This window comes from Trachemys scripta, chromosome 3 (assembly GCF_013100865.1).
Source record: "Trachemys scripta elegans isolate TJP31775 chromosome 3, CAS_Tse_1.0, whole genome shotgun sequence".
In the NCBI taxonomy this organism is placed as follows: Eukaryota; Metazoa; Chordata; order Testudines; family Emydidae; genus Trachemys; species Trachemys scripta.
In genome coordinates this window covers 12,872,842-12,890,053 of record NC_048300.1, presented here as the reverse complement: position 1 = coordinate 12,890,053, position 17,212 = coordinate 12,872,842, and the positions used below count along the sequence as shown (strand labels likewise).

Here is a 17,212-nt window from a genome sequence, read left to right as displayed (position 1 = left end):
GAGTAAAACGTCAGAACCTCGGGAATGGAGGTTGTTCGTAACTCTGAACATTCGTAACTCTATACAAAACATTACGGTTGTTCTTTTGAAAGTTTACAACTGAACATTGACTTAATACAGCTTTGAAACTTTACTATTCAGAAGAAAAATGCTGCTTTCCCTTTATTTTTAGTAGTTTATGTTTAATACAGTACTGTATAGTATTTGCTTTTTTGTTTGTTTGTTTTTGTCTCCGCTGCTGCCTGATTGTGTACTTCTGGTTCCAAATGAGGTGTGTGGTTGACCAGTCAACTCGTAACTCTGATGTTCGTAACTGAGTTTCTACTGTAGTTCCTAAAGAACCTTATGCTACCTGAGAATTTGTGAAACAGAGCTCTGTCCGTCACTCTGTGTTGTGGTGGAGAGTAGGCAGGAGACATCTGCTTTATGCAAGCTAAGAGCTCCCCCTGCCAGTAGAGGTCTCTGCTTGCTAATTACAGATTTTGCTTCCTTTGCACCACCTCAGCAGTGCCCAGGAGCCAGATCAGATGTGAGAATCTGGCTCATTTTTATGTATTCTTCAGAATCCAGAAACTATTATCTGTTTCAGGCCCACAGTGCTTACTGAAATTTCACAAGCTTTGAATCTGGAACCCCCACAAGAGCATTAGCCCAACAAGCTGTCTCTGTCATTTCAAACTAGATCTCATCAGAGGAATACACTTGATAGTATCCTATCCTTACACAGCTGATGTGTGATTGGTAGATAAGGCCAGAAGGTATCATTGCGATTATCTAGTTTGACCTCCTACATAATACAGGCCATTGGACTTCTCTGAATAAATTCTTGCTTTAAATCCAATAGCTGTGGCTGAACTAGAGCATATCTTTTAAACAAACATCCATCTTGATTTAAAAATTTCCAGTGATGGAGAATCCATGGTAAGTTGTTTCAATGGTTAATTACTATTAACTCACCATTAAACATTTGCACCTTATTTCTAGTCTGAATGTGGTTAGCTTAAACTTCCAACCTTTGTCTGCTAGATCCAAGAGCCCTCTATTATCAAATTTCTGTCCCCCTGTAGGTTCTTAAACTGCAATCGGTTCACCCCTTAACCTTCTCTTTGAAAAGATAAATAGATTGAGCTCCTTGAGCCTTTCATTATAAGTCATGTTTTTCAATTCTTTAATCATTCTTGTGACTCTTCTCTGAACCCTGTCTAATTTTTCAACATTCTTCTTGAATTGTGGATGCCAAAATTGGCCACAATATTACGCTGGTGGTTACACCAGCGCCAAATACCAAAGTAATATAACCTCCCTGCTCCTACTTGATATTCCCCTGCTTATACATACAAGAATGCATGCACTGTATTGAATCCAGTTTTAATATTAATATTCATTTCCATTACTGGTCCATGTTAAAGTGAATTTGCCAAGGATCTGACTTTTTTGAGGGGGGTGGGAGAGAGAGAGAAGGGGAGAGAAGAACTAAACCTGAGTCACTATCCTCAAATGGTATTGTTAGTATCCTATATGACTGCGTTAGCAAAGTGTCCTCTTTACTCTTCCTTCCACTCTAGTACCTCTCTGTTCGTTACTTCCTCTTCATCTTAGAGTTTCTGCTCTTTAAGCACCAGCTCCTGGAAGCAAGTTCTTACACGATATTTTCAGTTTTAGGTTTCTAGCCCACGTGATTGCTGAGACGCTCAAAAATGTCACCAGAGTATGGCCTAAAGGCTCAAAAACCCATCATGCACATAAAAAGGATCTCAAATTTAGTTTAAAAAAAAAAAAAACACAAAAAACAAACAAACAAAAAAAACCCCTCATGATTTTGTGGGGCTTGGCTCATGGTTTGTTATCTTACATAGCACATAAGTGAGCATGGGGCTTTAAAAGGGCCATGCTACACTCACTGAAGACAATGGGAACCTTTCTATTGGCTTCACTGGACATTGGCTTGGGACTTAAGTAGTCGTTACTAAGAACAGGGCTGTACTCTGTCAGAAACTCTACTGTTAAGAGAGGGAAAGCAATCAACGCCCTTACGGGGGGTTGTATCTAGTACTCCTACTGGCACCTGGCATTGTAGTATCTGAGCACTGATATCAAAGGCTACACAGGTAAAGGGGTAAACTGATATTTTCTAAGCAGAATGTTTTCTTTAGTTTCCTCACAGTCCAAAGCCTTTCCTAGGTGCTGTATTAAACCATAACAATAAAATTATTTCCTACCATTAGTTGTATTCTAATAACTTTTTTCAAACTAAGAAAACAATGAGAAATTGTAATATATAAAATAACACATTTAACTATCCAGAGAATTTTGAATGTCTGGTCTGAATGTCAGTTTATTTTTCCTCTTTTCTTTCCCCAGGGGAAATGTATAAAATATATACTCATACCACAATTTTCATTATGTTCTCGTTACATCAAAAGTTATATTTGCTCTGCAGTCTGCCAAGATACTAACATCACACTTCTAGATTAATCTGTCAATCATATTCATTATTAAATCTATAGTTGAAAATTGTATACCTCATGTTATTTGTGTACTTAAATTTCATGATGGTAGAACACAAAACACAGGACGTTTTCAGACTTTTGAATAATATTTTCATTCTGGAATTTTTCACACCAATTTATTGATAAATATATACATTTAGTACAAGTGCTTAAAATTAAGACAAAAGCTCAAATGTTAAATACTTAAGTTTATATTTAAAATAGCAATTGGGCTGGTTAACCAGATTTCTCTGTGGTAAAAGAATTCCAGAATGGAGCAAGGTGTTGAAAAGCTTGGTGTGTTGAATATACAAGTGGTAGATGTAGATTATCTAGTAGCAGGTCATGATATGCATATTCAAACCACCATGGGAGTACACTGAAATCAGCTCCCTAATGTAAAATAGAGTTGCGGTCTCTGCAATCACAAAGATCATCAGCAGAACTTCAACCTGGATTCTCACTTTCATGGGCAGTCAGTGTAAATAAGGACATAAAGTAATGTGACCGTACAAAACACTGAAAAAACTAGAGGTACAGCAATTTTTAAATCTTTTTGTTTTTTCAAAGGAAGCAATGAGTTTGACAATAACCAGTGCAACAGAAAATTGGTGCATGAACCAACATGGTGGTAAAGAAGAGCAAAGAAAGTTCAAAAATTCTATTTTAGAAATAATGAGTAAATGATATCAGAGAGACCATAAATTGTGTGATTAAGAAACAAAAGATTGCTACTGAAAAGGATGGACAGATCCATGAATGATACAACTACTGCAGGCTGTATCATTCATTCAATGAAGTGGAATCTAGGGAAAGGACATAATACTGTTCATGGTCAACAGAAAGATTTCCATTTTGGCCACGTTAGTCATGAGAGAATCCTGGTGCATCCAGCATGTGATATTTTGGGCACCAAATAATTTGAAAATGAAGAGCAGGTAGAGATACTTAAACAGATCTGTCGTTCATCTCTATCTGCCATTCACCAAGAAGAAAGAGAACAATGACGAGGCCAAGACTGAATCCTGACTGGCAATAGCAGCTAAAAGAGACAAGGTGGCTGGGGTAATCTCTTTTATTGGATCAACTTCTGTTGGTCAGAGACAAGCTTTTGTGACACACAGAGCTCTTCTTCAGGAACCTCTGTGTGTCTCGAAAGCTTGTCTCTCTCACCAACAGAAGTTGGTCCAATAAAAGATATTACCTCACCCACCTTGTCTCTCTAATATCCTGGGACCAACAAGGCTACAACTACATTGCAATAGCAGTTAAGTCATATGAGCAAGACTTATCAAGCTTACCCAACATTCAGAGTAGACACCAGGTACTTGTAGATAAGAGGCAAACATGTAAAATCCTGACTACCCAAAAACTGAGCAGAAATAGTGAAGAAAGATGGTAGATATAGTCAACTGCTATAGATAAGTCCAAGAGGATAAGAAGGAATAGCAAACGTGAGACTGAGCAAAAGCCCAGTTAATAAAACCTTGAAATAATGTTATTTAGGTAGAATGGCTAACTTTTGCAAACCAAATTAAAGGAGCTTGAGAACAAAGTTCATGATCCTGCATGAAAGAAAGAGGTTGCTTACTGAAAAATAATTAGGCGTACCCACCTCAAAAAGAGATTAGAGAACGTCACTGTGTAGCTAGCCATTATTTTTCTAATCTATTTATACGTTGCCCTTCATCTGTGTAACATGACACATGATGTCATTGGAAGAGCTAATTCCCTGTGATAAGTCCTCAGTTAACTTGTTGGTACTGAGCTGGTTGAAAAATAAAATTAAAATATATTTAAAAAAAAAAAAAGAAGAATTTTCAGTTTGAGTTAGACTTATTTTTCTTTTTAATTTGCCACTGAGTTGTTAGTAAAAATCTTCAAAACCAAAATTTGAATTTGGAAAAAAATCCCCCATACGACTAAACTATCCAATCAAAATTGGCAATGCAAAAAAACATACAAAGTAATGGTGAAGGATGAACAAAACAAAACAAAACATTGGTCTCCAGAGTCCCCAGAGGCCACATTACAAACAATGACAACCAAACATTAAGAGGAAAAAAGTACAATGGTTGCCCTATTTTATCAAATCAAAACACAATGACTGAAGACAACTGAACATGAAAGAAAACAGACAGAAACATGAAGATGGTAAACCAATATTGTAAACGAGGTAACATTTTTTGCTTTGTTTCCCTTAAGTTTTCAAAAGAAACATTTAAAAAACCTAATAGTTTAAAAATGCATTTTTTGGTTGAGAATCCACATGCTCTATTATGCTGTAGCAAAAGCAAAATATTAGATTAGCTTTGAAAGTATTGGGACCCATCACAATTTATTTATTTTTTTTTTTTAAAAGATTGACTTTTGTGCACTGATGAAGTGGTTTTTTTTTTTTTTTTTTTTTTTTTTTAATTTTCAACAGTCAATTTAGTGCTCATGGCTGGTACTAGACTATCAGCCATGAAGAATGAAGACAACTGTTTATCCATAGAACAGGAGCTTGCAATACAAACCCTACTCCAAAAAAATACCACAAAAGTGCACTGATACAGAAAAGCCAATCCTTGGCCTCTCATTGTCACCCTTGTTGACGGTGGCAATTAGTGCCAACTGACAGAGTGGTCTGTATTGTGAACATTTACCCTCTGGGAAATTGGATTCAGCCCAACCACTCATTTCACACACCACTGGTCACCTAACAATATTTACATGGCCTAGAAACATTGTAGCGAGTTTCCCTTCCCCCATTAGCTCAGATGAAGAAAGGTATATTTGAGAGAGACTAGGGGTATGCTGGCAGTTGGAGCTAGTGGTGTAATTCCTACTTTGCACGGATGTACTTGCACTGGCACCATTCAAGCTAGCATGCTAAAAATAGTAGTATAACTGTGGTAGCACGGGCAGTGGGAGTGGTGGCATGGGCTAGTTGCCCCGAGTGCAACCCACCTGACCCCAATGGGTATGTACTTGGGGTGGCTAGCCCATGCCGCTGCTCTCCACTGACACTGCTACTGTGGCATTAGCAACTTGTAGCACATTGGCTTGAGTACATTACTACGTTTAGCGCACTTGATCAAGCAGAGCCAATGCTGGTAAATCTACGCCATCTGGGAATAACATCCCTGGCTCCAAGTGTAGATGTAGTCTCCGGGAAATGGAAAGAGAAAGCATGTTTTTGTTTTGTGGCTTAGAATCATAGAATATTAGGGTTGGAAGAGACCTCAGGAGGTCATCTAGTCCAATCCCCTGCTCAAAGCAGGACCAACACCAACTTTTGTGTTGTTGTTTTTGAATGCTGCTGTGCTGTAGCAAGTCCTAGAAGATAAGCTCAAAGCCCACTGAAGTTAATGGAAAACCTTCCAATACTTCATTGGGCTTTAGGGCTGGCCCTATGAAAACAGGCACTGCCTGCCATACGAGGGCTCTGGATGGACTACAGGATTGTAAGCTAAGTTGACTCTTCTCCTTCATTCAGATAACCCTGACGCTACAACCCTTTAAAAGTCTTTCTTAAACTAGTTTCAGAAGATTCAAGTCTGTTTCTTTCAAAAAAGGGGGGGGGGGAAGGAGGGGAAGTACTATAGCTTCCTTTGGATTATCTTTCCCATTTCTTAATTACTGAACCAGTGCTTCAGAGTGGAACTGAAGTCCCTACAACCGAAGGTATGATCTTCTAATGACAGGGAAAGCCAAAGGCCTGACCAGCAATGGTAACGGAGTATCCCATGGTAAATCTCGGGACACAGGTAAGAGCAGAGTTGGAGGGAGGGTTGACAAGAGTGGGGTGTTTATCTTAGTGTCCTGCCCACATTCCAGCTCAATAAATCACATTCCGCCTACCTCACATTGCCCTCTGTAGCTTCAATTGGATATAGTATTCTTTGATAACTTCCCATTCTAAACTGTTGGGGTGTTGCATGGTCCTAAAAACAGTTGCCATATCCCACTACAGATAGATTCATCTACCGGTGGAAAGTATCTCTAGGAGATAAAAGGTATGTGGATCAGGTGAGGCTTAGTTAGACCTTTTTAAAAAAAACAAAACAAAAAAAAACAGATCTTCAAATGGGAAATGCCTTTCGAAGAGCAAAGTATTTTAATATTACCTTTCTAGCTCTAGAACCTCTTGTTTAAATTCTTGCTGATGTCACAGCTTCAATGAAAGTGAATGTGATGGTTTCTTCCAAGCCCATGTTTGTTCACTTAAAAAAAAAAAAATCAGTATACAAGTGAGACACTTCATGGGCAGTCTCTCGGTTAGCTTGAAGTAAGCTGGTATTTGATGCAATGGCATAATCACACTCCCAGCTGATTTTGTCTACACACAAAGTTGCACTGGTTTAACTAAAGGTGTGTTTTTTAAATGGTTGTTAAAGCAGAGCAACTTTGGATGAACTCCTACCCCACTGAAATCAATGATAAAACTTTTCATTTAATTCAGTAGAGCCAGGATTTCACTTTTGGTGTTTAAATCTGTTTTCTATGGAGTCAGCTGGCACCAAGCATGCCTGTAACTTACAGATGCTGCTTAAATCCACATATGCCAGGTTTAAACCTATTAGAGCATCTACACAAGGGTTTGTACTGGTTTAACTAAATTCATTTTTAAAAACTGATTTAAGTTAAACTGGTGAAGATTCTGTATAAAGACAAGCCCTTATTTGCTTCATTGCCAGCGATTTCTCTCTTCAAAGTTGTCCCAAGAACAGAACTACAGGATTTCTTAAACTTAGAAATGAATTGCACTGGCAAAACTATTCTGGAAAACCACCAGGAATATTAAACTTGCTTACCATGTTTTAAGCTAAAAAAACTAAATTACTTTGCTTAAAGAAAGAATTGACAAGTCGTTATTTCTCTTTGCATGACTGAGATATGCTTCATCAAGTGAGCTAAACTTTCCAAGGGACTGCTGTAAAAAGCTTTTTCTTTGTATAAAAACCACTCCACAGTTCTAGTTAATCATAGGCCCTATGTGATCATTCTTCAATATTCTTAGTGTGTTAAATGTAGTAAACAAGAAAAAGCAATGGTCTGACACTACATGGTGTTGAGGGCCCTCAATTCCCAAGGAAGTCCAAGGTTCTGGCATTAATACTTTAAAAATAAAGTTTAAAGATAGTTGATGTACAAGTACATCAATCTTTCAGAGTTCAGATGGGCTCACCAAATTCTTTGGGCTAGGCTGTGGAACCCTTGCTGGTAGGTATTTTCCAGTAGTCCCATTTGCTCCTGAGAATAAGTGATTACTAACATGAGTACGGATGGCAAGATTTAGCCCGCACTTGTGGAGTTCCAAAAAGATCAGTTCTTTCTCTGGTTATATTTCAACATCTACATGCAGCCAGTAAATCAACTGGCAAGATATTGACTGAAATGCCAGTACTATGCAGACAATGCAGCTCTTCTTAATCTTTCACCACATATATGACCATGCAACTACTTCCAAGATGGTCAAGTGGTTGGGTGAGATCAGCTCATGGACAAAGAGCAACTGACTGAAGCGGAATATGAACTAGACAAAGGTTATGTTGGTGGGCAGAGGAAAACACTTGGGAAAAAAATTGCATGGTGCAGCCTCCTTTGGCTGATGATACGCATCCAGAGTTAGTCGATTCTGCCTGTAGTTCAGGAGTGCTCACAATTCCTAGCTGATGCTAAACTCTCTACAAAGCAGCATTCACAATCAACACTTCCGGTCATCATGGGTTGACTAGGAGATTGTCCTATTCTGGCAGACACTGACCCTCGCCTTGGTTATATTCACCTTCTTTACCTGGAATAAAATATTGTGCTATACCTGGGCATGAAGACATCAGCCCTTCGGAAACTCCAGCTAATACAGAGCATCGTAGCACATCTCCTCAGCAACACAAGCTATGGCAAGCATGTCAAACCTGTCCCCGCTCTCTACACTAACTTCCCAAGAGTATCAAATCAAGTTCAAGGTCTCAGTATTTACCTTGAAGGTGGCATATCTAACAAATCACCTAAAGCTCCAGGATGAAGACCAGGGTCAACAACTCCACTCTTCCAGCACAATGGAACACTATCAGATGGATAATGCTTGTCTGTGCAGGAGACACAATCTGAGGGCCAGTCCGAATCTGCGCATCAAACTCCCACAGAAACTAAGGACCCTCACAAACCTCACCACCTCCTCCAAGTGTAGGGTACGTTCCTTCAACCTGCCTTCTCTAACACACACACAGAGCAGCATGTACTCTTAAACAAAAACTAAAAATCCCAACCTAAACAAACAAACCAAAACAAAAACGTACACTCCACTTGCAAGTCTCTTTCTGAGGAGAGGATGAGAGAATGAACCACACATGACAGAAGTCAGTCATGTTGCTTCAGGCACTATTGGAAGGCACTCAGATACTACGGTGATTAGAGTGAGTATAAGAACCTATATAGAATAGAAAAAGCCCTCTGTAAACAGATAGCAATTTGCCTGTCATTGTCAAACAGCACAAATCAAATCCATGTCCTTTAAGTCACATATCTTCATTAAGAGATTTCAGTCTTTAAAGTATCATCTACTTTTATTCATAAACCAACTGCCTTGTAAAAGTAATTTGTGTTGTGTTAAAACTGTTGATCGAGCAGGTCACGATTTAATGCCTTAAAATCACTTATGATGAGTGCTTGCTTATCACTCGTTTTATTTAACAGGCCAACGGCTGTCTGGAAGCCATCAATGGAAAAAATCTAACACTAAGATTTTCAAAGTTGCCTATGTGATTTGGATGCCCAATCCTCTTTAAAGTTTAATAGGAATTATGGTTCAAATCCCCAGCCATCTTTGAAAACCTCACCTAAAAGTCTCCAAAAATACACAGCAATCCTGTTTAGATTGATAGAGCAATTGAAGAATTTTGTGGTATGTTACTGTGTATCCGAATGGATATCTTGTTGCATTTTGATTAAATATTTCTAAAGAGTAGTAAAAATGACAATATATGGAGAAATACAAATCTCATAGAACTGGAAAGGACCTTTGAAAGGTCATTGAGTCCAGCCCCCTGCCTTTACTAGCAGGACCAAATACTGATTTTTGCCCCAGATGGCTAAGTGGTCCCCTCAAGGATTGAACTCACAACCCTGGGTTTAGCAGGCCAATGCTCAAACCACTGAGCTATCCCTCCCAGTTGCATGCTTACATACACCTTATAAAGTGCTGAAACAAACAGCAGAGAACACACCAACATTTTAAGACCTCTTCCTCCTCCCCTGCTGACCCCTTATGCCAGAGGGTCTCAAACTGGGGGTTGGGACCCCTCAAGGGTTCGTTAGGTTATTAGATGGGGGGTCACGAGCTGTCAGCCTCTACCTCAAACCCTGCTTTGCCTCCAGCATTTATAATGGTGTTAAATATATAAAAAGTGTTTTTAATTTATTGGGGGGGGGGAGGGTCACACTTGGAAGCTTGCTATGTGAAAGGGGTCACCCGTACAAAAGTTTGAGAACCACTGGACTATAACCTATAGAACTGATTCTGGTAATACTTTCTACAAATTAGCAATCTCACCATCTCTGTTATGAAACTGACCTAAGAACTTTCTCCATAGCTGTATGTATAACAATCTTTTAACCACAATACTCTCGCTCTTCTCTTTTTAGGTAAATCTTAGTTTAGTTTATAAGAATCGGCTATAAGTGTGTATTTGGGTAAGATCGGAAAAAACTCGTGGATCTGGTGGGTGATGTGTCTGATCTCTTAAGACTGGCAGAACTTTATGTATGGTGAACAAGATTGAAAGTAATTCTCATCATATTTGACTTGGCTATCTGGGAGGAAGCCCAGGAAATCTGTGCTTTAGTTTCTTCATAACCAGTAAGGTGTTGTAGAAGCTATTTTGTTGCTGGCTTGGTGACTAATTATTAGAATAAACCACCAGTTTTGGGAATCATCTATCCCATAATTTTCAGTTTGCCCTGACTGAGCATGGCCCCTCCAGGCACCACGGTCACATAGACCAGAAGGGACCATCATGATGATCTAGTCTGACGTCCTGCACATCACAGGCCACAGAACCTCACCCACCCACTCCTGAAATACACCCTTAATCTCTGGCTGAGTTACTGAAGTCCTCAGATTAAAGACTTCAAATTACAGAGAATTCACCATTTACACTAGTTTAAACCTGCAAGTGACCCCTGCCCCATGCTGCAAAGGAAGGTGAAAACTCCCCTAGAGTCTCTGCTAATCTGACCCAGGGAAAAATTCCTTCCCAATGCCAAATATGGCAATCAGTTAGACCCTGAGTATATGGGTAAGACCCACCAGGCAGATATCTGGGAAAGAATTCTCTGCAGTAACTCAGTGCCCTCCCTATCTATTGTTCCATTACCGGCCATTGGAGATATTTGCTGCTAGCAGTCACAGATTGGCTATATGCCATTGTAGGCAGTCTCATCATACCATCCCCTCCATAAACTTATCAAGCTTAGTCTTTCAGATATATTTATGGACACACCCGTTAATAATTACAGCAATTCTAATAATGTGTTGTAGGATAAGTTGTATGTTAAAAGACTGCCAAAGGAAACAGGAAAGGAAACTGGTATTGGAACATGCCACCTTATTCCATCAAGTTTGCTGTAGAATATTCATGAGCCAATAGGGAGCCAGTCCTGTAAAACAGTGCTCAGATTACTTCAACGGGGATACTTGCGTAAATAAGAACTATCCGCTGAAGTAAGGTTTTGCTGGATCGGGTCCTAAGTTTAGCAGCAGCAAAATGTGTGCTAGTGAATAGAATAAAATACTTATAACTCATCTGTCTCTGGTATTATGAAACTATCTTTGCTTGAAAAATTCTGACAGCTACTCATCAGCTATTTGTACCTATGAATCACTTAAGTGTTAGTGAAAGCACAATATAAATCCATAAAAAGAGTGCATCCCTGAACACAAGAGGGCTTGAATCACCAGTGTGTTTCTCCAGTTAATATAAACCAACTGGCATAAAACTACAGTAACACAATGGTGAGTTAGGCCCATTGTCTCTTTGCAGCAGTAGTAACACCTGTGCTCCTACACATAGCACATCCCTTGCAGGAGCAGCGAAGTGAATATGACTAGGGTTGAATCAGTGTTTTCTCCCCAGTGCTGCTGCTATCAGAGCATTGTGGTCAGCAACAGAGGCACAACACGTACCAGATGGCTGGGAAATGGACACACATGTAGGGAGAACAGCAAGAGTAAAAATAAGAATGGAGGGAGAAGCAAATTGTTTTAGGGTGAGAGTTTTATCTGAAATTCTTTCATCTACCAACCTAATTAATGATGAGAGTTAACTTAATTGGAAGGCAAAAAGAAGTCAGACATAAAACCTCACTTCTAAAATGCTGGAATCTCTTCCGTTATTTGAAAGAGCAAGGGGTAAAGGAAGGAATAGATTCTCCAGAAGAGATTGAATAAAAGGCCTTTACATATAAATATAAAATACCTTCATTTATGGTCTGTAAATCTGTAGCCACACTTGAAGTCCATAGGGCCTGATTCAGAAGGCATCCTTATGCAGGAAAGGCACGTAAGAATGTACTGAATCATTTCCCTTTAGTCCTGAATTCCCACTCACACATATGGGGTCAAATTTATGCTCACCTGACTCATTCAAATCGTTCTACTGACATTCCAAAGTGTCATAGTCTATATTAGATATTAGTCATAAACAAAGTAGACAATATCATTTTAATTTACCCTCTTAGTGATACCAAAGATTTAGGTCAGAGTTTAAAGTGTTAAACATTTTGGTATACCTGCAGGTTTTGATGCCAATTTTCCTACTCAGTTACATTTCAAAATGGTTGTGGCACAGAAAGTTCCTTCTTGGGTATGGCAAGTTGTTTGTGCATACAACAGATTTTATCAAAAGAAGAATTTATCTAATCATATAGCTCCATTACTTAAATAGCTTTTATTTTCTCTTCACAGCACTAGCAGAGCAGCAAAGACAGAATAGCAAAAATCAATAAGAGAAGAAAGAGTAAGCACTGAATGATTTCAGAACACCTTTCCATAACCCCTGACTATACAGGATCACAGAACAACCTGGATAACTGTATATATTGAGCAAGCTAAACAACTATGCATATAATCAAGCTGACCGCTGTTACATCATGTATGGATTTTATCAACCAGTTGAAAAAAAAAATTATAAACTAACAGCAACCTGATTGACTACCTTTTATTTGTAACATCTGATCTATTTGTTATGGTTCTCTTTACTTTCTACATTCACTTTTCACATAGGAATTCAATGAGGGAGCAGCATACATCTTGTGCTTTAACAGCACAAAATAATTGATACCAGAGCAAACTTTTCAAGAATAAAAATACCGTGTATGAAAACATCTGCCCAGTAACATTCTGAAATGCAATTTTTTTAGAGCAGGTTACAATATTTTTTGGCTAGAGGATGAATCCCTGCAAGTTATGAAAGCAACAGACTGATAAATTTCCATCTGTTCAAATATTCACCACGGCCTGATATACTCTCTGCCCTTAATGTCTGTTACAGAGATGCTCTCCCAAATACATAACTGCAAAATCAATTCAGTTGGGAAGTACATAAAACGTTTTATGCTACAAATGGGAAAATGTTATGAAAAATACTGAACTGCTAAACCCATCATGTGCTTAAAGGCACAGACTTATTTTATAACAGATAGTTTTATAAAACAGGATATAGGGACTTCTTGGAAGTCAACAGATTTTAACAGCAGCTGGTCAACTAAATAGATACTCGTTTACTACAATTTTCTGAAGAGGATGACTTTTCCTTTCTTTCACCCTTATCCCTGTGTAGTACTTTAAAAAGAACTCCTTTGAGAAATGGTATCACCTAACGTTTCCATTTGCCCAGATGTTTTCCTCATTAGCCTGTCAGGAAAGGCATATACAGGGTAATTCTAATGATAGCAAACACCTCATAAAAAAAAACCTCTCCAAATTTACTTTTCCACAAAATATAATTTTAAGGCGCTTCATGAACCCATGCGGAAAGAAAGCATCATTTACAAAATATTATTACTAGAAATCTTAAAGATATTAAAAAACTGGAATGTCAGTCTAGTGATAAAATTTCAGTGTATAAGACCGAATACAACCATGGACCTTATTCAAGACACTTTGCTCAATTCTGACTCCCACTTAGTTCAACAGGAAATGTTCTGAGTAACAGCCTGATCCTGCAATGTAGAATGCATGGGTGGACTGCTATGTTTGCAGAGACCCACTGAAGCTAGTGATTTCACATTGAGCATTACAGAATAAGGACCCAAGGGGAATAAGGAGTGCTGAATAGGAAGCCCTGTCCTCTATTAACTAGGAAGAAGAAAGAAGTGGTTTTAATATAGTTATACCTAAATTTATTATTATTAGTTATATATTTCCTGTCAGTTCTCTGCACAATGTATAAGATATTTCACTTTTTCTATACCTGCATTTAGACAGAAAAAAATAACCAATCAGTATAAAAACCCACTTTATTAGAGATTTAAGATGTATTCAATTTAATCTTACATCTTCCACTATTTGTCTCAAGTCATTGTAAATAGCTGGCAACAGTAACACACTGTTAAGAAGAGCCAACAGAATAGGAAAGCACAAGAAACAGTGCTCTAAAATTCACTGAGATCGTTTCCAGGGACATCACTCATTTTGGTCCCAAGTTACTAGTATTACACACGTATTTTGTCCTTTTATTGTTGAAATGACAATTATTTCCATCAGCAGCAAAGAATCATGAAGCTTGGGCTAGAGAAAGTGTTATTTACACTGAAGGGTGAAATTTAATTATTTTTGGTGTTTTTCACTGGGGTCTTTTCCACTCCTCACATCTCACGTTTGAGCCTTGGCACATGGAGAGGTCTGCTTTCATCATTTATATGAAAAATGTCATTAATAAGTCAGCAAAAGTACAGCAACTCTCTCCAGACGTTTCTGAAATACTTGCAACGTTACCAAATCATATGAGAAATCAAACTGGGAGCTACTTCTATCGACTTCTCCCCACCCCACTCCCGCCCACATCCCCAGGCAATATAAATGCAACTAGCAGTTTAAAAAACGAGTTTGATAAAAGCGTGTCTGGGAATAGCGCTGGACAAGTCGCAAGTCAGGAGAGAATGGCTGTGACAAGCAGGAGGGTGACGGCTGGGAAGGAGGAGAAAAGATGGGGTGGGGAAGACGGGGGCATGCGGTTGCAGAGATTTCAGCCCAAGTTGGCCCTGGTAGCTTCATGACACCCCCACATCTCATTTAGTCTGGTGCCGGCCCCCGAGCTTGCCTGAATTCGCACCTTCTCAGCACAAACACGAGGCTCTGGTTGCCACTTCGCCCGAATTCAAACAAGCCGCCTCCGCTGTACGGACAGAGACGTGACAAGCACCTGAGGGCAGCAGCATTTATAGGGCGTGGGGGTAACCAGGCAGGAGGGAATTCACCAGCACACGCGGCTTTAAGGGGGCGTGTGTCCGGCCGGGTCCCAACCCCGGCACCTGTAGCATGGCCCTGGGGGCATTCCTGCCACCCATGCGGGCACTTTTCGAGGGCTGCCTCTTCGCGGGGAATCCGGCTTCAGGAGGGGGTCCGGCAATGGGGCGGCCCACCCACGCCCCGCCCCCAAACGCATCCAGCAGGCTCCCCCTCCACCCCCGGGCCGGAGCCGCACGCCAGGGCTGCAAACGCCGCTGCCTCGTCCCCCCTCCCCGCGCACCTCCCCGGGAGGGACTCACCTGCGGCTGGCCGTGGGTGCTGTTGGCCGGCGGGGGGTCGGGCTTGGCCCGCAGCACGGTGATGTGCAAGGTGAGCAGCAGGAGCCCCAGTAACAGCAGCAGCTCCGCCGCCAGCCGCACCATCCTCTTGAAGCGGGCGGCTTTAGGGCCCCGCAGGAGCGGCGGCAGCAGCCGCGGAGGAGGAGGAGCCGCCGCCGCCGGAGCAGCCCCGGCCGGAGCAGCGGCCCCGCTGTCGGGCCGGGCCGGGGTGGCGGAGGCGCCGTCGCCAGGCCACGGTGGAGCCACGTCGGGCCGGGAGGCGCCGGGGCAGCAGCAGGCGGCGGGGCAGCAGGGCGCGGGGCCCGGGCCTGGTGCAGGGGGCGGCGGCTCGGCTGGCAGCCCCGCGCTCCGGAGTCCGCATGGGCTCGCCAGGGGGTCTCCGGGGCGGGGGGCTGGGGAGCCAGGCGCGCGGGGCAGCCTGCAGCCGGCGGGAGCCCGGGCCGCGCTCCGCATCCAGGGGGAGGCGAACGGGGAGCGGCCGCGGGGCTCCCTCACATGGCTGGGGCCGGCGCCGGGACACCGCGGGCGAGTGCCGGGGGCTATTGCTGCAGGCTCAGCGCAGGGGAGCTGCTGCGCTGTCCTCCCCACCCCGCTGCGGGGCTTGGGTCTCCCTAGCCCTCCTTACGCTGCACGGGCTGGGCCCCCCTAGCCCCTTGCCCTCCTCACACTGCAGGGGCTGGGCGCCCCCAGCCCCACTTCACTGCACGGGCTGCCCTAGCCTCCCTCACACTGCAGGGGCTGGGCTCCCCTAGTCCCCCCCCCCCGGGTCCCCTCACACTGCACGGGCTGCCCTAGCCCCCCAGCCCTCCTTCACTGCACGGGCTGGGCGCCCCTGAACCCGCTGCCCGACCTCTCTGTCTTCCCCACGGGCTGCGCCCACTTCCCAGGCAGTGCTCTACCGACCCCCTTATACGCCGCCCTTAGGCACGGCTTTCTCCCCTCAGCCTCTGGCTGGGCTAGCCCCGTGCCCTCTGCCTGCCGATCAGCGCCTGACAGCCGGCTCCCAGGGCGAATGGCTCCCTGCCGGCCCCGGAGAGGGGTGAGTCCCCTCCGCGCCCAGCGCTGAGGTTAGCTCTGAGCTTGAGGTGCTAGAGCCCCGCTCCTCTTCCTGCCGGTGCTGCGGGCTGCAGCCTCGGGGACACTCATCTCCTCGGCAGGGCGGCGGCAACTTCCCTTTGCCCTCCTGCTGCTGCGGGCTCCTGCTGCCCTTTCATCCCGCTGCCGAGCGGTGGGCAGGCGGGCGCTGCTGATTTCTCCCCCGCTGGGTTAATCCGGGGTAGATGGTGCCTGTCCCCTCCTCCTCCTCGGAGCTAAACTCCCGGTGCCGCAGCAGCAGAGAGACTGGACTGGAGAGCTTTAGCGATCTGCTCTGCTTGCGCGCTGGATACCTGGCTCCATCTCTCTCTGTCTCTCTCCTGCAATGACCCTAGGCCAGCTCCTCTCACTCTCTCCTGCCACCGTGTGTGTGTGTGTGATTGCAAGCCGCTGGCCCTCCTCTTCTTCCAGTCCAGCTTTCTCTCCCCCTCTTTCTCTTTGGAGAGGAGTGAGCTCTGTGGGTGTGATGCTTTTATACTGCGCTCTCTCTCCCTCCGCTGTCCCCTTTCCCCCTCCCACCTTCCCCCTCTTAAGCCTCCTGTTGCAGCCCGATCTCTTTTCCCCACTGCCTGTGTCTTCGCTGGCTGATCCACAGTGATTCCCTGTGCAGCCTTGCTCTGCTCTAGGAAAAGAGGCAGTGAGCACAATTCTCTCTCTTCCCTGCACCTTGCGTCGGCATTTATATCAGAGCAAAGTGGGCATTAAACGCCACCAGCACAGAATATCCACTTTGGACTGGCGCAGATAACTATATTGTGGCACCTTAGAGACTAACAAATTTATTAGAGCATAAGCTTTCGTGGACTACAGCCCACTTCTTCGGATGCATCCGA

At 42.9% G+C, this 17,212-nt stretch overlaps 1 protein-coding gene across 1 annotated transcript in view; it reads right to left on the bottom strand.

The window, feature by feature from the left end:
• Positions 1–15,368, bottom strand: part of ISM1 (isthmin 1) — a 58,027-nt gene extending 42,659 nt beyond the window's left edge. The window contains exon 1 of the mRNA XM_034764138.1: positions 15,246–15,368. Within this exon, the coding sequence (XP_034620029.1) occupies positions 15,246–15,368 (123 nt within the window). The remainder of the gene's footprint in view (positions 1–15,245) is intronic.
• Between the last annotated feature and the right edge of the window lie 1,844 nt (positions 15,369–17,212).